This window comes from Caretta caretta, chromosome 2 (assembly GCF_965140235.1).
Source record: "Caretta caretta isolate rCarCar2 chromosome 2, rCarCar1.hap1, whole genome shotgun sequence".
NCBI classification, from domain to species: Eukaryota; Metazoa; Chordata; order Testudines; family Cheloniidae; genus Caretta; species Caretta caretta.
In genome coordinates, this window is record NC_134207.1 from 166,799,825 (window position 1) to 166,820,963 (window position 21,139).

Sequence of the window (21,139 nt, forward strand, 5' to 3'; positions counted from 1 at the left end):
AGAGAGCCCTCAAGTCAGAGCTACTCTGCACTGAGGGTGAAGTCAAGGAACTTCATCTCGATGCAATAAAAGCCAAGGAACCAGCAAAGGGACTCAGAGTCACAGGTATGGGTAGTGAGTGACAGAGAAAAAATGACATTTTAGATCAGCTGAACTCTGGAAAAGTGGGAGATCAGAGAGAAAGAGGCTACAGTAGTTGAGGTGAGAGAGGATCAAAGCAAGGGAAAGGGTGATTTTGCTCATGTAGATTAATTCTCCATTCCCTGTTAAATCTGCCTTTTTTCTGTTTGATAGCTTGTGGTGAAAATAAGTATCAGAAATGGGAAGGAATAACAGCTATATTGTTTCCTCTAAGACTCCTCAAAGACTTGGTAAATAAATTTTAGAGTACCATTTTATAGTGGAAATTTAGCCATATAATAATAATTTCCACTAGGACTGTCGATTAATCGCAGTTAACTCATGCGATTAACTCAAAAAATATTAATCGCGATTCATCGCAGTTTTAATCGCACTGTTAAACAATAGAATACCAACTGTAATTTATTAAATATTTTTGGATGTTTTTCTACATTTTCAAATATATTGATTTAAATTACACCACAGAATACAAAGTGTACAGTGCTCACTTTATATTATTTTTATTACAGATATTTGCACTGTACAAATGACAAACAAAAGAAACAGTATTTTTCAATTCACCTCAAACAAGAACTGTAGTGCAGTTTCTTTATTGTGTAAGAACAACTTACAAATGTAGATTTTTTTTGTTACATAAGTGCACTCAAAAACAAAACAATGTAAAACTTCAGAGCCTACAAGTCCACTCAGTCCTACTTCTTGTTCAGCCAGTCGCTAAGACAAACAAGTTTGTTTACATTTAGGGGAGATGATGCTGCCCACTTCTTATTTACAATATCACCTGAAAGTGAGAACAGCCAGAAACTTGATTCTCCAACACTTGATTCTCCATTATACTGTAATTTATGTAAGCTATGCTGTGAGAGTGGAGGTGTAACCTGCAAAATGGGTATGGTTCATGAAATAAATCTACACTGCACTGATTCTCCTGTTTGAGGACAGTTGCTCCAAGCAGCTGGAACAAATTAAAGCAACCTTGAGACTACTGTAATCACAAGCACAAAGCATGTGTACAAGGAGAGCATCCAATGATTTAATACTCCATGTCTGCCTTTCTGCTGATGTCCCAGGTAAGACTTGTCCCTTTTTCATGTTTTCCTGGCACAGAGATGGTGGATTTGTGGTAGGTTTGCTTTTGTGCAATATGGAAAGATTGTCCTCGTAGAACCTATTTGCATAGGAAATGTACGTGTGTAGTGTCCAAAAGCCATTGAGGATTTGTGCAGACAGGAGATGTAGGAAAGGGGGAAAAGTGGCTAAAGCATCTGAAGCAGATTATTGTTTATTAAGGTGAGCTCCTCCAATATTCAGCCAGTAATGTTTGGAGTGGGAAAGGATCATTTTGCAGGTGAATGCTGAGTCTTGCACTACCATGGATTTGGAGGAATTTCACAGTAGCTTGTGTCATGGAAGTGAGAGTTTTTTTCCCTAAGTGCCATTTTTCTCTGCCAATTTATTCTGCACGTTAGTTAGGAACTGCTTGTATCTATTTTCCACAAAGCCAGCTGACTTTCTTCATCTCATGCTGCTCTCCAGATTCCCTGAATAGCAGTGACGAGATCTGTTCAGGGACTACTATATCTCTGGGCTGGTGTAGACACAAGGGAATGAAGAGAGGGATGGGAATTGGGTTATGGTTGGAGGGTCTTTCTCCCATTACCTATGTATCTGCATTTGTGGCTATCTGACACACACCACCATTGAATCAGAATGGTGTAACTGATTTCATTACACTGTAAGACTGTCGCTGCAGTATTCACTTTATACATGCACCCCAGGATTAAGCCCTGTGGACGTTCCCTGCACGTGCTACATCTGGGGCAAAGATAGACCCCATTCCTTATCCCACAAAACCAACTGAGGCTCAGCACTTATAAACCCACTTGTTTCCTGGGACAGAGCTGTAATGGAAGGCTAAACTGTATTATCCTGTTCAGCCACTAGGTGGCACAATGTGAAAACTACGTTATTTAAACTAACCTCAGTCATACCAGGCAGAGCATTAAAGGATTTTATGATGAACACATTTGGTATGATAAGTAAGCTTTGTAGCCAGTCCATGTCTGGCACAGAAGTACATGACATGATGTCAGGAGTAAACTAATGACAGAAACATAAGGAAAACACCAATAAAGGTTGCAGACGGAAGGAACAAAGCAACAAAGGTTCGAGGGTCTCATCAACTTGCCACTCTTGAATGCCCCAGAGAACTTCACCTTTGACAAACCTTCACAATGGACAGACTGGAAGTAGTATTCTGCAAGATTTCAAATTGCAAACAAACTCCACAAAGAAAACTGAGATTATACAGGTATCTTCTTTAATGTATGCTCTGGAAAAACAAGAAGAGCAATATCTTTAAATCCTTTGACTGTACTGAAGACCGTCACAAAGATGACTATGAAAGGATTCTGGCTATGTTTGATACATACTGTATACCTCAGAGAATTATGGTTTATGAAAGAGTATGTTTCCACCCGAGAATTCAAGAACCAGGAGAAAATGCTGAATGTTTTATAAGAGTTCTGCATGTATTGGCTGAAAACTATGATTTTGGGAATGCAAAATATGAAAATATAAGACTGAGGCTGGATATTGGATTAACAGATAAAAACCTTTCTCAGAAGCTGTAACTGAAGAGAGATTAATCCTAGCCACAGCTATATAGAGAGCAAGGCAGTCTGAGCTGATGAGACAGCAAAACCTAGAGTAACTTGACAAACCTGAAAAACCTGAAAGTAGCTTAGAAACTGTAAAGAGACACTTGAATGTTAAAAGTCATTATCATAAAATCCCCGAGGCAAGCAGAAATAACTTAAAAGCTAACAGGGATAAATTCCAGCCTACATGCACAACGTGTGGAAAAAGTCATGTCCCAGGAGATAATACATGTCCAACCAGAGGCATAGAGTATAATAAATGCATGAAATATGGACAATTTTCATCTGTTTGCTGCACCAAAGCAGTCAGGGAGTTTACTCATATTATAGACATTCAAGAGCCATAGTTTCTGGGATCTGTCTCTTGTGATGACATAGAGCCTGGCTGGAGAGTGAAACTGAATATTCATGGCAAGACTATTGACTTTAAAAATGACTCCGGAGCTGATGTCACAGTCATCTCAGAAGGGACTTACAATCATCTTCAGTCCCTCACAGAGCTGAAGTCACCTGACATAGCTCTGACTAACCCTGGAGGTATTCTGAACTGCATGGGCCAGTTCACCACACAAACAGCTTACAAAGACAAAAGCTATGCATTCAGAGTGTATGTGATCAAATGGCCACAGACCAACAGCCTTCTCAGCCTCAGTGAGGCAGCCATGATGGGCCTAGTGAGAAAGGTAGAAGAACTCGATAGGGAATATTTGGTAATATTGGACTTTTGAAAGGCAAGCCAGAACAAATAATCTTAAGAGACAATGCTGAACCTTACAGGTGCACACACCTTGCAGGATTCCTATGCCATTACCTCATAAAATGGAAACTGAGTTAGAGAATGGAGCAGATTGGCATAAGTGAGAAAATCTCTGAGCCAACAGCATGGTGTGCCCTAGTGTAATCAGTTATAAAGAAAAATTGAAAAATATGAATCTTTGTGGATCTTAAAAGACTTAATGAAGCAATTTAGAGAGAAAAATATTTCCTCCTCAGAGTGAAAGGCACTACTGTATTATCCAAGCTGGATACCTTGAGTGGATTCTGGCAAATTCCTTTAGCCAAAGACACTGCTAACCAGACTAAATTTATCACATCCTTTGGGAGGCTTTGCTTTCAAAGATTACTTTTTGGAATTATCAATGCACCTGAAATTTTCCAAAGAAAGATAGCAGAACTGTTAACAAACACAAATGGAGTTGTAGTTTTCATGGGCAATCTTAGATGGAAGAAAATGAGAAGACCCTCAATGAAGTCCTAAGCCTAATCAGACCATCTGGACTAAAGCTAAACAATGAAAAACACATTTTCCACTTACCCCAAATTGAGTTTTTGGGGAAAACAATAAATAAAGATGGGAACGTAACCCTGAGAACGTAAAAGCAATTTGAGAATTGAATGCACCAACTAATGTAGCAGAATAGAGACATATACTGAGAATGGTAAATTACCTTGGTCAATACCTACAAGACAAAACCACTGAAAGAACTGTTAAATTCCAACATTTCTTGACTATGAGGGCCAAATCGAGAAATTGCCTTCAAAAAGGTAAAATAAATGATCTCAACAGCTCCAGTTCTCAAGTACTGTGATGTGAACAAACCCACAAGGTCAGTGCAGATGCAAGCAGCTATGGCGTAGGTGGTGTTTTGTTGCAACAACATGGCTCTGAGTGGAAGCCAATTGCATTTTGTTCTTGCACACTCACGGTAGCAGAAAAACCAATATGCACAGATTGAAAAGGTGTGCGTAGTAAGAGTATGGGCCTGTGAAAACCTTTACAGATATCTGTGTGAACAGGATTAGTTTTCACTGATAACAGACCATAAACTGCTTGTAACCCTCACCAATGGAAAAGTCCTTGATCAAGCACCACTGAGATGCCAACGTCTATTGCTATGGTTAATGCCATTTAACTCAATTGTTAAATATGTCCCTAGGGAAAATCTGATAGTAGCAGACACTCACACAGAGCCCAACATCACACTCAGTTACCTGTGAACTCTAAGATGACATAAAAGTGTTCATGGATGGCCTGGGTGCATGCAGAGCATTGTCAGAAAAGACACCACACCACCTTCAAAAAGCAACCTCACAGACACTCAACTTCAAGGAGTTCTAAATTACATTGGGGTGGCTGGCCCAAGTATCTAAAGGACACTAAGAAAGTGACAAGAGACTACTTTGTGGTATGTGGACAATTAAGCAAGTCAAATGGACTCATGATTAAAGGCAATTACCTTGCAATTCCAAACGAAATCAGAGGAGAAATCTTAAACCTCATTCATGAAGAACATCAAGGATTAACTAGATGGCCCAACCAGTAAATGGCCCAACCAGTCAGTGTGGTGGCTGGGCATCAGCAAGGACATAAAGAATAAGTATCTGTATGTGAACATTGAAGAACTAACAGACCAACACAACACAAAGAACCTTTAATAAAAATGCCTCTATGAGACAGATGTTGGAAGAGACTAGCTGCAGATTTCTGCAAATTTGTTGGGCATCATTACCTCATCATCATGGACTGTTTTCTCATATATATAAAAATAATGTACTTGAAAGACATCACATGTTTCAGTGTTATTGAGAAACTGAAGTGCACTTTTCCTCATTTTGGTATTCCAGAACAATGACAGTGGTAGACAATGGATCCCAATTCACTGCAGTAGAATTTAAGTTCTTCGGAAGAAAATATGATTTTGATCATATTACTAGCACCCCACATTACCCACAAGCAAATGGAGAGGCGGAGAGAGCTGTACAGACAGCCAAAAAAATCCTATAGCAGGAAGATCCATTCCTTGCCCTTCTAAGATACAAATCAATACCAGTAGCGACTACTGCGTATAGTCCAGCACAACTGCTGATGGGAAGACAATTCAGAACTACTGTTCAAACTTTGGAAAAGAATCTTTCTCCAAAGTGGCTAGACATGAAGAGAGTAGCCAAATTGGACAAAAAGACTAAAAAAGCTTATGGACACTTTTACAACAGACATCACTGAGAGAACTGACAGATCTAGAATCTGGTGACTGTGTTCATGTCAAATTGGGTGGAGAAAAAGGATGAACCACTCCAGCTGTCAAAAAGAAAAAGAATCCAGTGCCCAGGTCATGTGTGGTTGAGTGTTCAACAGAAACCGTCAACATCAACAGAACAAACAGTTCAGATGGTAGATGCAGAACAAGAAGACTCAAGGATTCCAAACTGATGACCACAGCCAGCTGTTGCAACTAATGGACAGCCAAATGACCAAGTTGTTACATGTTGGGGTTGTGTAATAAGAAAGCCAGTACAATTCAGAGATGCTTAACGGATTAAACTTCAAAGACTGCGTGATAGTGTACATATTGTAAATGGTAGGATTGTCGAACTTAAAGGGAAAGATGTAATGGAATGCTAAACTGTATTGTACTGTTCAGCCACTACGTTGCAATGTGTAAAATACTTTATTTAAATGAACCTCAGCCATACCTGGCATAGCATCAAAGGATCTTAAGATGAACACATCTGGTGCATGTAAGCAAACTCTGTAACTAGTCCATTTCTGGCACAGAAGTATATGACACTCTGGAGAAGTTAAAGCCTTTCATGTGGAGGCCTCCAGATCATAATGGCAGCTGCAGAAGCTGCACTCCCATGGGCTGTGATTCTGGCTGGTGTCCCTGAGCCCCCGCTCTCAAAGTGTGTGGAGTTGATCGTGCCAACATGCAGACTAATCCTGAGTAGGCCAGCATTATGCTACACTAGGATGCTCTGGAGGAGGAAGGGGGACTGCACTGCAAAGAGCAACCATGTGTATCTGCTCCTGGCCCATGGACCCCAGTCCTTGCAGAGCAACCACAAGGAGAGGTAAAGCCTCAGAGCTGGATCTGGGTTCCCTCCGCTGATGCCCATGTGAGAAGACATACCCATGCTATCTCTGACTGAGTTAGCATGTTAAAAATAGAGCACAGCTCTGGCAGCAAGAGTGGTGTGAGGGTCTTGCTCACCCCCCAGTATGTGCTTAGCATCTCAGATAGGTACATATTCAGAGCAGCTAGCCCCTTCTACCGTTCACATCAGAGCTATTGTGGGTATGTCTCCTCAAGCTGGGAATCACATCTGTCACTCAAAGTGTAGACAGACCCATCAGCTGAATTCTCCCCTCAGTTACATTAGGAAACCTGACTAAAGTAAATGGGCCTGTACTGGCATAACTCAAGGGAGAATTTGGTCCATCTTGTCTTTTATATTTTTTTTTGCTAATTCTGCTTAGTGAGAGCTATTGGTTTCCCACTTATATTCACATTAAGTTTCTAGTCCATTGTTAAAAACAAAATAATTTTTCTAGAAAATGTCTATCTTGTATGAAAATTGCTACAGTGATCTTTGTGTTACCCATTTGCATAATCTCTTGTAATATTATAAAAGTGAATTGTAGACAATATTTTTGATGTCACCTGCCTTACATTTTCTTTCTTGACAATATACTACTGAAATTTTTCCAAATATTGCTTTTTTGTGTAACCCATGTCCAACTTTTTATGACTATTGCTAATAATTAGAGCAACTGTTTTTCAACAATGTAAATATCTTACTCAAAGTTTTGAGCACTGTCACTAAAATAAGTACTGTATTGCTCACAAAATACTATAATGAACCATTTGCAGTACAGCAAAACGATTTCACCCTGTGAAAAGAGAAAATTTGGCAGTGAAACAAGCAGTTGAAAGAAATCTGAAAATAATGGTTGCCCTGTTAGAACAGAGAGCAAGTACTGAGAAGAATTAAAGGAACGTTTCATTTGTAAATCCATTACAGAGCCCTGATTATTCACTAAATGGGTTAAAGCAACTATTTCCTCTTTAAAAATGCATTTTGATTTGCTGTTTCTATCATTGCTGGATATGGCAGTAAACCAGCAGTGTCATAAAAACAGAAGACGTAATTTAGAAAATAAAGCAGCTTAACCTGAATCCATTGAGAGAGTTTTGTGATTGGCTTCAGTGAGTGCAGGCTCATACGCCTAGGATATGCTTGTTTTAAAGTCTTGGCGCCTCAGTCTGACCTCATTTGAATGCAGTGGAGATACTCCAGGCTTACACCAATGTAACTAGGAAGAGGATATCTCCCCTGTCACTCATAAAATATTATATTTAATAATCAGTTTGAAATTGTTGAAAATGTAAATCAGGCAGGATAGAACTGAAAATGATGTCTGTACCATATGTAGACACTGTATATATTTTATATATTGTATGTGTGTATAATGTGTATGTGTATATATACATGGAATATCAAAATACATGCATTTGTGTGTATACAATTGGATTCTTCTCAGCTCAGGGTTTAGTGTTATCTTAATTACTTACAGTGTATTGAGATTAGACTGACAAGGTTTCTTTTGTGTTAAGCAAGAGCTCACATTCCTGAGTGATGAGCTACTCTCCTCTTTGCCTCTAGATGATCACAGGAAACATTCTTAAAAACAAAAAAAGTTTGTAACTTGTGACTGACCTAATTGTGTAGTGGCAGGGCATTTTATTGCTAGGCAGGGCAGATCTGTGTTACAAGACACAATTGGGCTTTCCAGGCTCCATAACCTGGTAGGTGAGAAAGCGTGCTGTGTATTGCTGAGCACCATGTAACTCCAGTTAGAAAAGACATGGCACACAGTATGAAATGTTAACACTTATTTATCAACTGCAGGCCTAACTCTACACTATGTTACACTGGTACAACCCAAATGAAGTTCATGGAGAAGCCTGGATGTCACTGAGAGCGGAGTTTGGCCCCGTTGTATATTTATTAGCATAGACAGCCTTCCAGAGTACAGCAGTGTTTCAGCAATGTTAATTTATCTGTAGTAATTATTATCTGTGTACCAAATCCTGAAGCCCTTACTCAGTCTTTAATTGTGACCTGAGTGACAGATTCCACTGAGTAAGGATGTCAGGATGTGGCCATATATTTGCTGTTGTGTTGGGAGTGGTGTGATAAGAGGTAGAAAGGAACAAATGTCTGGGTTTTTTCTTTTAGAAGCAATTTCAATCATATCCTTACTCCTTCCTTGTTGAATAGGAAGGTGCCATTTTACATTGTCACTTTTCAGAGTAGAACTGCAGTTTAATGACCATGGGGAAGTCCTCACATTGAATCGTGTGCCTGCAGGAGTCAAAGGCTGAGACACTTGTTTCAATTCTCACTTGGGCCTAGGGGCTTGGGTGAGAGTTATTTATTTTGTTTTTCATGGTATGGGGTGGGAACTTTGGGGATCTCAAGACATTTCCTGAAACTGGGCCACTTGCTGGATGATATTGGCAAGTGGAGGGCTCAGACCCATTTCTCCATATCAGGAGACATTTGCTGGGAAGGGGGGAAAGGTGGGGCTGCTGGGAGACACAGAGGAGGAAGGGGAGAATTCCACAGGCAGACACACATTGCAGGGTGGGATGGGATCACTCCAGCCAGCTGTGCTAGAACAGCAATCTGAGCATGCACAGCTCTGGCAGCAGCAGACGGACGTATTTATGGCATGTTCGTGACAATAGATGTAGCCATTTTATTGTCACATACAGAACTTCATGTATCAAGATATATTGCATTGTGCATTGCTTCTAAACCAAAGGCCACTCTGTTTGCTTCATTCTTTAAATTGCTTTCTTACTTCACTATAACATGTTCCACTGTGATCTGTTCTTCTCTTACTATAGCTTTAATACGTGTATTTTTCAATGTAATTGAAAAACAAGCAGCACAGACAGTATGGTGGTGTTTGTATATTGTGTATTTTCTGGTCATGTTATCCTTTTTCAGTGTTGGTGATTATATACTATGGTTATTCTCAGATCTGTGCATGTGTTGTTGCTCTTCTATACACTTTCCTGTACCTTGACCATAACATAATCAATTTACTGCCTCATTTATTTTTTAAGAATATTTTAATAGGATTTTTAAATAGGATAAAATCTTTGATTAAATGTGAAAAAACAAGAGCTAGCATCATAGAAAATAAGGTCAACAAAATTGAGTAATATCCCCTCCAAACTTGCAGTGGAGTTTTTGCAGTAGCCTCAGACATAAATATGTTTTGACAGCACTTATAGCTTTAATCAGGATTTGTAACCCTATGGATTTTATTGCTTCTGCTGTCAGAAATCAATTTCAGTATTTAATGGCATTGTGTAACTCAGCCAAGGAGAATTTTGGTTTGATTTGATTTAAATGTTATTTGAAGCTTCATTGCTAAGATACATCTTTTAAAAATAATTATTTTATTTAAAGCTCCATTTCTATGATAATCTCTTTTTTTTTTCTCACACAGAGTGGTCCTCAGTTGATTTAAAAGATTTTTTAAAATCCTCAGGAATAATATACTACAGCTCAAAATGTAACAAAACAGATGAAATAGTTGTTTGTCTGCATTCCTCCTCTGATTTGTGGATTCATGTATTATTTCTAAGTCTTGGGCCCTGATCCTGCAAACACTTAAGCGTGTGCTTGATCTTACCCATCATTGTAGACCCATTGGCACCAGTGGGAGTATTCACATAATTAAAGTTCACCACAATCATAAATGTTTGTAGGATCAGGTCATAGCAGACATTTTTATCTAATCTCTGTAAATATAATGTTAATTCCTTTTGTTGAAAGAAATCTGTTTGGGACTCGAATCTGCCTCCAATCCATCATCAAAACTGTTGACATCAGTGGGAGTTCCCTGTACATGAATAAATTGCAGGATGGAGCCCAAATTCGTATATACCTTTGGGGGAATCAAAAATTGTATATTTCACTTAAAGAAGGGGGGAAAGCATAGAAAGTTAATTGAAGTACTGAGTTAACAATTATACTGTGTCTGTTAAGTCTCATCACTTCCATCTTTACAAGGTTAAAGATTGACTTGCAAAAGGAAAAATATTGTGTGTGTTCCCTGTTGTTGCTTCTTTATAAAATTGAAATGTTGTGGTTTTCTGTTCTTAATAATAATAATAATAATAAATAATACTTAGGTCTTATATAATTCTCTTTGTTAAAGATTAACATAACTCTGCCCCTTTGTTTGAAGGAGCAGAAAGCTTCCACTCCTAAAATCCTCCAAGAAGTTTTTCAAAGTAAACAGAGACAGACTTGAGTTTGCTGACATTTATAAAGGAAAAATGGTAAGGAAAGAAATGTGCAGGGGGATATGCAAGAGGAGAACCTCACCTTTAAGGAAGTAAAGATAGGCAAAGCCCCCATTTTTTTTCCTTTTGCAGGTCATCTTTATCAAATGTCTGCTGTTTCTGGTGGCATTTCCAGTCAAACAAGTATTTTTATATCAAGGGTGAAAACCAGGACCCATTGAAGTCAATGGCAAAACTCCCATTAACTTCAGTGGATCCAGGATTTCACCCTATGTTCTTTCAGTTATCTAAGCATGAGCAGTGATTTTTAGCTAACTATCTTTACTACATCTCATTCAGAGAGCCTGCAGCTCACACATGATAATATTTATGTTGTGGATGTTACGGTTTTGGAACTATCAGAGTTAGAGGAGACAACATCAGTAAGCAGCTGTTTTGCATCAGAAGACACCACTGAAGACTCAGGTGTTGTGAGCTCTCCATCTGATGTCATATCTTTGGATTCACAAAATGGCAATATGAAATTGAAAGACAAACCAGTGAATGGTCAGGAGGACTCGGCTGAAAGGGATGGAATTTGCGCAGCAGAGTTGTGTTCTGTGAGGAATACCTCCTGTGATAGCAACGATTCTGGAAATGCTCACCAGAGGTAAGTCCCACTTGTAAAACAATCTAAAAAAATCTCATTTGCCTTTCTTCTAGGAAAGCATTTAGCAAAGCCAGCTTCTACTTTTTGTTGCTGTTTCATAACCCAATGCCAAATAAACACCTAAGGGTTCATCCTAATGAAAATGTTTTGTGCCAAAACGCCCTAAGATCACGTGCTTGTAACAACTGGCAGAAGTAACTTTTTTGTTTTAATTTGTAATTTCTTGCAAAATTCTGCTGCTCTTCAAAGCTGATTTCTCCATGAAGGCTAAAATAATTCTGTGTCATAGTTTGGTTAATTCTGCAGCAGTGATAATGTATGGGGGAAGGGCTGTAATTTTATTGCAGATCAGCATATCCACAACAACACTGCCAAGCAAGGAAACAGTGTTTTTTAGACAAATCAATATTTTCCTGCAGTTTCTTCAGCCCAAATATCGCAGCATTCAGCTAGTACATGAGAACCTGGAAACTGATTACAAACACAAGGGAAACTGACTTTTCTATTTATTTGCCAAAAGTCACATAGTGAGTCAATGGCAGAACTGAAGGAAAACTCAGTTCTTAGTGCTCTGCAGATGCAAACCAGAAATCAAGGGCAGCTACGCCACCAGCAAGGAAGGTGGTCCCAGACAACACACAGAAGGGCACCTGCTCTGTGTGATACTGCAAGATTCGAGGGGGAAAAAAGCCTGTTACTTTTTGTTTGACACAAAGCCCGTGCTCCCTCTGTTTAGTATCTAATCTATTGTACCTTCAAAAGAGCATGCAGCATTGGCCTAATTATCTCCTTCCACACATTTCTGGGGGGAAAGTTGAAATAGGGGATAAATTGGCTTGCAGTCAATATTTAATCCCTAAATTTGATGATGGGCCTGATCCTATCCCCATTATTGTCAACAGGTACAGGGTCAAGACCCTATGGATGTCTTTTTGACTCTGTCTTCCATGTGTCTTGTCCTTGCTGTACAATCTATTATATATCCCCTAATAATTTCTTTATGGAGGATGACATAGACTAGCATAATAAGTATGATTAGCACTAACCACTTGATCCAAAACCCATTGAAGTCAGTGGAAAGACTCCCATTGATTTCAATAGGCTTTGTATCAGGCCCCATGAGAGGAATAAGCAATCTTCACCTGAAACAGCAAGGTCTAAACTGATTAGTTAAAATATGCATGTTCAGGCTGTTGTATACACTGCCCAAAAGTAACTACAATCTTCACTACCACAAACACTCCTTACTCATCCCCAAATTTCATATCATAATTGTGACTTTGAAGCACAAAATACACCACAGCATAGTCCAGTAATATGGCATTCCTAATCAGTGCAAAATATTTTGCAGCATTTGGTGGCATGTTTCATGCTTCCCAATAAAATGAAAGACCTATTGCATGCCAATAAAATGTCACATACCACAGCTTAAAAGTCAACATCTGCCTTAATTTTCACTTCACAGTGAGGCAAAAACATCTCTCGTTTTGGATTCAGCTTTGCCTCTCATCCACACAAAGGTGACAATAAAGTTATGATTATAGAAAATGTTAGGAAATGTTACATGAAAGCAAGAGATCTAAGTTATGGATCATGTGGGAAATATCACTTTAAATTAGCTAACTTCTGTCCATGTAAAAATCTCAGTCCTCATGTTGAATTAGCAGATTCTGGGTGGTTTTTGCATGTATTACCTTTTTTTTTTTTTTAATTCACTTCTGTGAGTATGAAATCTCTTCAGATCAACATTAGGGCCCTGTGGGACCCTAAAATCTGTAACTGGTTTTAGTACTACGGCAACAGCAGCTGGTGCTGCAGTACCAGAGATGCTGACAGAAAAATCTTTGAAACTGCTGTGTTCTCTCCTACAGTGTGTGAATTCCAACTCTGCTCCTAACCTGTCTGCAAACAAACTAGTATTGAAAACAATGCCATTTTTACTGCCCGTGAGGTCAATTTCTTAAGTCTTCAAAAAAACACTTCTTAGGAAAGAAAATAAATCCATTTGTTTATTTTTTAAAAACCTGTTTGTATGAAAATCTTAGATTCGTTATCTGGATTTGTGTCAGTTTTGAGCACTGCAGGAAAATTTGGAGTATGTTATTTTCAAAGCTCCTGTGTCATAGCAGATCCACTGTCTATGTAGTGAAGTCAGCTGACGACTTTGGGATTTTATGTAGTTCCTTAGATGAGCAGGGACTGTAGAAATGGGCCTTCTATGCCATCCCATCTCCTCCATCTGGAAGCTAAACTCCCAGTGAAGTTAAAGTAGAGTTTTGTATGAACAGTTGATAGTAAGTTATACTTTCTTATATTTCTGTTCCTTAGCGATTGGAGCTCCTGTAGACAGCTATGCATGAAGTTCATGGAGTCTTGCTAATTTCTACCAGTTCCAGATATTAGGATCTAGCTCAACTTTAAAATAAAATTAAATTAAAATTAAATAAACTGGAAAGCATGTAATTGCTCTAAAGGACAAGTAATATGTGATGTAAAATGCCATTGTCTTGATTCACTTTAATAAACCAGGAGCCAATTAGTTTTGGGGTATATGAAAGTGCACCAATTAACAAGAATGGGATAGAGTCATCTATGGTTCTGAACTCCATTGAGCCCAGTGCAGTTACACCAGGGACTAGTTTGGCTCAGTATTTGAAAACTGATTGTAAAGGCTGTTACAGAAGATTCTAAACATTTGTATTATTTTTACTAATCATTATAAAGTTGACTAAACGCCAGGCTTTTTTACCTTACAAAATAAGTATTTTCTAGGAAAACAGACCTATTACAGAAAGAAAAGGTCTGAGTTTCATTTGCACTGAAGTCACTTTACACTGGTCTGGCTGTGGGAGTAAATTACATTCACTCACTTTAAGGCCCTACTGCACTGCCCGTGCTGTAAAGAGCCTATGACTAAATGAAAATCAGGCCCAAAGTGTTTACATAAGCTAATGAGTCCCACATAATGTTTAGCTCATGCTCCAGGAGGTATTCTGCAATGTTGCCTACTTTTGGCAAATTATATTTTTTAATTCATTTTGTTAAGGCTTCCAGGGGCCTTCAGGCATGGGTGGCTTTAAAAATTAAAAGATTATTTATTACTAATTATCGTAAGGGATGTGTGACTAAACTCTGAGAAAGTGCAACTGAAATGCATGCCAGCCTCTGAAATCACAGGAGAGAATTACAATCCGAGTCTGCCCATTTGATGCAAGTCAGTCAAAACCATGTGTGCATTCAAAGGCAAAATCTGGCTCTTAGCATGCAGTAGACTTGTATGTGTTTGCAAGCATAAATCTATGCTCAGATATGAAATGACATGTACAACTATCTTCACACTTTCAGCAATAACAATGACTATAGCATTTGTATTTCCAACAAAGTTTTGTCAAGTAGAAGGCCTTATAGGGTGCTTACTATCCATAATACGCAGGGCAGAGAGATTTCAAAGTAAGACCCCAAATCCTGCGAGCTGCTCCAGCAGGTGACCCAAGTGCTTGAGCTGTGCAAATAATGGATTTTTTGTTTCATGGGCAATTCCAAAAAATTGGCCCCGGGGTGGGGGGGGGGGAAGAGATTTTTGGATCAACCCAAAAATGAAGTATTTTGAAGTTTCTGGTGAATGAGGGGGAAAAAAGATATAGGGTCAAACAAAACATTTTGTTTTGATTTCAAGCATTTTAACGTGTTTTAAATAAAATGAAAGGACGTTTCTGAACAAAAAGTGGTTTTGAACCAAAACATCAAAACATTTATTTTCAAAAATGTCTGAACAAAATGTTTTTTGTTTTTTTTATCAGCTTTGTTCCTTTTTCAAAAGGAATAGTTCACTGATACCGACACACATTTGTGAAATGTTTTGATGTCGCCGAATCTGCATTTTTGGCAGGAAAAAGTTTTGGACACAGAATTGCACCCAGCTTTGCCACGTACTCATGCTGGAGTCCTGTTGCCTTCACGGGGCATTGCCCATACACACTGAACAGCTTGCCGGGTCACTAATTTTCAAAAATATAATTTCATGTCTGTTTTGGGGTTAAGTAGTCTAGTGGACTGGACTGGGAATCCCATCTATTCTGGCCTCTGCCATCAACCTGCTGGGTGACTTTGGGCAAGTCACTTCACCTTTCTTTTCTGTGCCTCTGGTTTCCCTCTTGCCATTTGTCTGTTTTAATTGTAAGCTTTTTGGGGCAGAAGTTGTTTCTTGCTATGGGTACGGCTACACTGAAGCTGGGAGGTGTGATTCCCAGCTCACGGAGACATACCCTTGCTAGCTCTGCTTGAGCTAGTATACTTAAAATAGGAGTGCAGCTGGTGTAGCATGAGTGCCAGCTCGGGCTAGCCGACCGAGTACATATCCAGAGGGGGTCCGGGCAGTTATACGCAATTGGCTAGCCCAAGCTGCCACCGTGCTACCCTGGCCTCACTGTTCTTTTTAGGTGGCATCTCAAGCAGAGCTAGCAGGGTACATCTACACCAGGGATCAGCAACCTTTGGCATGCGGCCCATCAGGGAAATCCGCTGGCAGGCTGGGACAGTTTGTTTATCTGCAGCGTCCGCAAGTTTGACCGATCGCAGCTCCCACTGGCTGCGGTTCGTCGTTCCAAGCCAATGGGGGCTGCGGGAAGCGGCGTGGGCCGAGGGATGTGCTGGCCGCCACTTCCCAAACCAAGGCCAGTGGGAGCTGCTATCGGCCGAACCTGCGGACGCTGCAGGTAAACAAACCGGCCCGGCCCGCCAGCGGATTTCCTGATGGGCTGTGTGCCAAAGGTTGTCAATCCCTGATCTACGCCAAAGTGTTTTCACAATGCTTAGCAAATGGATTCCAATCTCAGTTGGGGGCCTTAGGATCTACCATAATAGAAAAAATTATTATAAGCATCATTAAGCATTGACCCTGAACACCCTTTCAATCTAACTCTCTTCCTTAAAATTCCTCTTTGCAACTGACTTCTTTTGATTAGCATCTCATCATGTACCTGCTCACAAAATTTTAATATATAGTATTAAATGAATAATAAGCAAACCACAGAGAAGTTAAAATGTTGCATACATAGCAATAAACACATCTCATGATCTCTTACAGTTGTAACTCCTGTCCTCCCATACCCCCTCTTTTCCCATCGTTTTGTTTGGTGTCAGCATGCTAGCTCCTTGGGGCAAGGATCGGTCAGTGTTATATGCCTGCAAAGCATCATGCACACCTACTGTGTGGAACTATATAAACAAACATTATTCAGGTTGTAAAATTAAGCAGTCAAAAGTTAGGCTATGCCAATGCAACCTTCATTTGGCCCCTTTGTGCGTATGTATTATGACATAGTCTTTAATCACACGATCACATATTATTTTTTCTGCAGGACCCTGGCCTCATTCTGTGCACAGGATGGGTAGTGCTCACTTAATGAGCAGCTATTCAATATTTTTGTTTTATCCTCTTTGCTCAGTTTGGGGCCCCATGCCTTATTTACTGCACACTATTCAAACTCCTCTCTGAAGTCAGAATTATTAATTTCCTCATGAGTTTATCTATATTGCTTATCACTCTTGTATCCAAGTACTTCCTGAATACTAATTAATTTAGTTTCACAGCCCCCCTTTGAGATGTGGGGTTGGCATTACTCCCATTTTATACATGGGAAATTGAGACACAGAGAGATTAAGGTCAAAAGTGTCCACTAATTTTGGGTTCCCATTTCAGACTCCTAGGAACTGATTTTTTCAGAGTATTTAGCAGTATATAGCCCATAATATGTTCAAATATAGCCCCTGCTGACCTTGAAGTTGCAATTCTCAGTGCTCAGCACTAGAGCTGGGTGAAATGTTTTTAGCAAATAACGTTTTTGCTGAAAAATGCTTTTGGGGGGGCTCCAAAATCATTTGCAGATTAGGGTCAAATTTGACTAATAGTTTCAGCCAAAAAAATATGGGGAAAAGATCAAAAAAGTCCAAACATTTTCCTTTGACTGTTTTGAAACATTTCATTTTGGCTTTTTCATCTTGAAATGGCATTCTATTTTGAAATCTGACCAATTCTTTAAGACACACACACACACAAAGGTGAAAACCACCCAAAAATGTCCAAATTGAACCAAAAAACGTGAAAAAAATTGGTTTCAGTTGACCAAAATATTTTTGGTCTATTCAAAAGCAATATTTTTCAAGTTTTCAATCTGACAAAAAAAAATCCAAAAAATTGATATGGGTTCGAATCAAGCCCATTTTTTTCTAGATATTTTGGTTCAGCCCCCAGATTGAAAAATCATTTATTTTCCCTGCTCTATTCGGCACTTCTGCAAATCAGGCCCCAGAGCCACAAGTTGGGCACCCAGAAAATGAGGAACACACCAATTAGTGATTGTCTATGACAAGTTTGATTTAAGTGACTTGTTTAGCATCACTCAGGAACCCTGTCATGCAGGCAAGAATAGAGTTCAGTTCTCCAAGGCCACATTAACCATGAGACCCCCTATTTCTCTTCCTGCAGGCTCCTGCCTTATTCACTACACATCTTCCAGTTTCACCAACAAATGAGATAGGGGTCCTATAGGCAACAGCCTCCTTAATTACAAAACCCTGCTCCAGATCTAGAACTGGACCATCCTGTGCACTAAATGAGGTGGAGCGCTGTAGAAAAGATAGTATGTGATCATGTAATTAAAGACTATCATAATGCATATGCACAAGGGAGCTGAATTAAGGTTGTCTGGACAACTTTAATTCTGACATTTCCTCACATTTGAGTGAGTGACTTAGCAACCTTAATAAACTTCTTTAACATAGATTTGTGTGTGTAATTTCCTAGTTTTTAAAAAAGCAAAATGAAAAAAGAGAATTTCCATCTTGTGACATCATATTGATCCCCACATGGGTCATTAGAGGGTTGGAACCTTAAGATCCACCACACAGACCTTTGCAACTTGAGCTAACAAAGTAAATGATAGCACTAGAGGGTTGCCATCCTGTATGTGAACAAGCACTAGCAGGTAATGAGAGACACGCTTTCCCAGTGAGTTTCACTTTCTCACACATTTGCTGACAGCAAAGAAAAGGGGAGACTCTGGAATCTTGGCTTCCATTCCAGGCTCTTGAGGTCCATGTGTCTAGTGGGAACATATTGTTCTGCCCATTTCCTGTAAGCCTAACCCCTTCTGCCCCACCCTCTCCAACCTGTCCCTGCCTTGTCTCTTTTGCAACTCTTTTCTGTGCAAGAGAAGTGGTATACTGTGGGTTAATTCATTAATGTTTGTATATAAAGCACTCGGATAATGTTAGATGGAAGGCCTTTAGAAATGCAAAGCAGTAATATATATTAAGCAGCAACATTTTTATTTTCAGTGTAGTGTTTTTTGACTAGTGAACAGGAAAGAGACCTATAGCAGGAATGTAAATTATTTTTGCTACAAAGAAACAACCCAGTTTTTCTCTCAAATATACTCATGCAGTTCCCATTACAATCATTTGGTGGTAATGCTTATATATCTGAGGACAGAACTGGGCCCATATATCCTAGTCTTGACAAGCCAGTTTCTCTTCGAGATGGGAAATAGATGCATTCAACCTTTGTGCACACTTTTACCCTCCTATACATATAATACACTCCAATAAACCTGATAACCAAACTCTCCTGTGTCCAAAAAGGGAGTGCTGCTTGCCTTTTATTCTCCTTTAACAACACGAAAAGCAGGGATATGTGGCATTAAGACAATGGCAGAATACAGACCGAATGTTTTTTCTTTTCTTTATTTGCCTGTCACTTTCAGAAACCTTGCATTAAAGACAAATGATGACTTTGTTATCTAACCGCTCCCAAATGGAATGTACTTTCCAGTACATTAACAGCATACAATTTGGCACTGTTTGCAGGTTTTGGTCATATGAAGCTGGAACATTAAAAGTTTTCACACTGAAGTTCACTTGCACCTCAGAAAGGCGGGAGTAGGCTTAGGGGCAAAGGAGATCATTTTCTAATGTTTTGGCAGGGGGAGGGGGTCAGAACTGGAGGTGTCAGACTGTAGGCTGCCCTCTGGGATTGTGGTTGCCTAACTGTGCTGTTTTTCAGCCTTCGCGTTCTCTCTCAAATGGCAAATCAAAAAGCCCCTTCACCTCTGACAAGATGAAGAGGAAAACAAATGCTTTCAAAGGTTTTGGAGGACTGTTGGCTAATTTGGAAAACAGCTACTTCCACTATTAAAAAGCATTTAGCTACATTAATCACAAAAGCCAGTCCAAATGGCAATACAATACATGGAGATTGTCTGGGGTCCCCACTGTGACTTAGTTTAAATAGAAAGCCTTATTCACGAGGATGCTCTTTCAAAACCATGTTCTCAGGGCAGCCTAAACTCATTCAATATCTGTCTGCTTATGTAGCTCCCATTCCCATAGTACTACCTGTGTGTCCTCCAAGCATTTCTCCTCACGTCACTTCTCTGAGCTAGGGAAGGATCATTAGTCCCATTTTACAGATGAACAATTGAGGCATAGAGAAAGTGTTTTGCCCAAGACCACACAAGAAAGTCTGTGGCAGAAAAGGGAATTGAAGCTAGGTCTCTTGAGTCCCTGCCCGTTGTTTTTAATCATAGGATCATCCTGCTACATCAAATGTCAGGCTGGTTTCTGCAAGCTACTGAGTGCCTCTTGTGAGGTGCCAAGTGCTCTCAACACCCATTCAAGTAGCCCCCCTAAGTGGAAGTCATCAGTTCTCAGCACTTTTCAAGATAGGGCCCACGATTATTTAGCATTGATGAGCCTTGTGCCAAGATCGGACATTCTGGGAACCGCTAACCTGGGTCTTTTGATATTACTGGATGAGGGTAGAAAATCAGCATGACTGTTCTGTCTCCTTAAGGCAGTTCACATAGCCCTGCGTTACCCATTGTGTTTTTCAGCAACACTGTTCTTGTTTTGCAGCCATCCGCATCTGATACTCTATATCAAGCTTTCCAATGCTCTAAGTTCACGATTGGGTTAAATTGATCATGTGCTAAAACCCAAAAGAAGTTGCTCTAAATATAATATAATGGCAGCGTATCTGACTGCAATTATAGTGCCTTTAACTGTTTAAAAAGAAAAGCAGTATTTATGACTAGATGTATCTGAGCTTTTTCTCTTCCCCCTTTGAATTAAACTTTCTCAGAAAAGTCCTCCTTCTGTGGTGCTAATTTGACAAAATGCTGCTATAACTTTCATTTTGTCTCCAGCTGAGAGAGTGACTGTGGAGAAATAATCACATGTTGTGGCCTCAGCTCAGTGGAGCATTGAAGTCAGTAGGTGAGCAGTTGCTGAGCTCCATCCTTTGCTCTTGCATGGATCTCTGCTAATCTGCCTAAGGAATATAGTGAGCAGCGTCCTGGAGCTATGCACGTTTGCTCTTTCTAGCTTAGCTAAAAACTCAGCAGTGCTGTAATTTTCAGCACCTTGTATTGTATGAGAAAAGCAACCTAAAGTTTATCATGTTCTTTCCCAAATGAAAAAAAGTGTGTGAGAAAATGCCATTGCTAATGTTTATCCAGCATGTAAAACACAATATCAGAATAAATCTTATGTTTGTCTTGGATTCTAGCCAAAACAGAACTGTC

At 39.5% G+C, this 21,139-nt stretch overlaps 1 protein-coding gene across 10 annotated transcripts in view; it reads left to right on the forward strand.

The window, feature by feature from the left end:
* The window catches only part of COBL (cordon-bleu WH2 repeat protein), a 240,384-nt gene that overhangs the window by 199,992 nt on the left and 19,253 nt on the right, over window positions 1–21,139 (forward strand). For all 10 annotated transcript variants that reach the window (XM_048839266.2, XM_048839267.2, XM_048839262.2 and 7 more), the window contains one exon: window positions 11,249–11,558. In XM_048839266.2, the coding sequence (XP_048695223.2) occupies window positions 11,249–11,558 (310 nt within the window). The remainder of the gene's footprint in view (window positions 1–11,248; window positions 11,559–21,139) is intronic.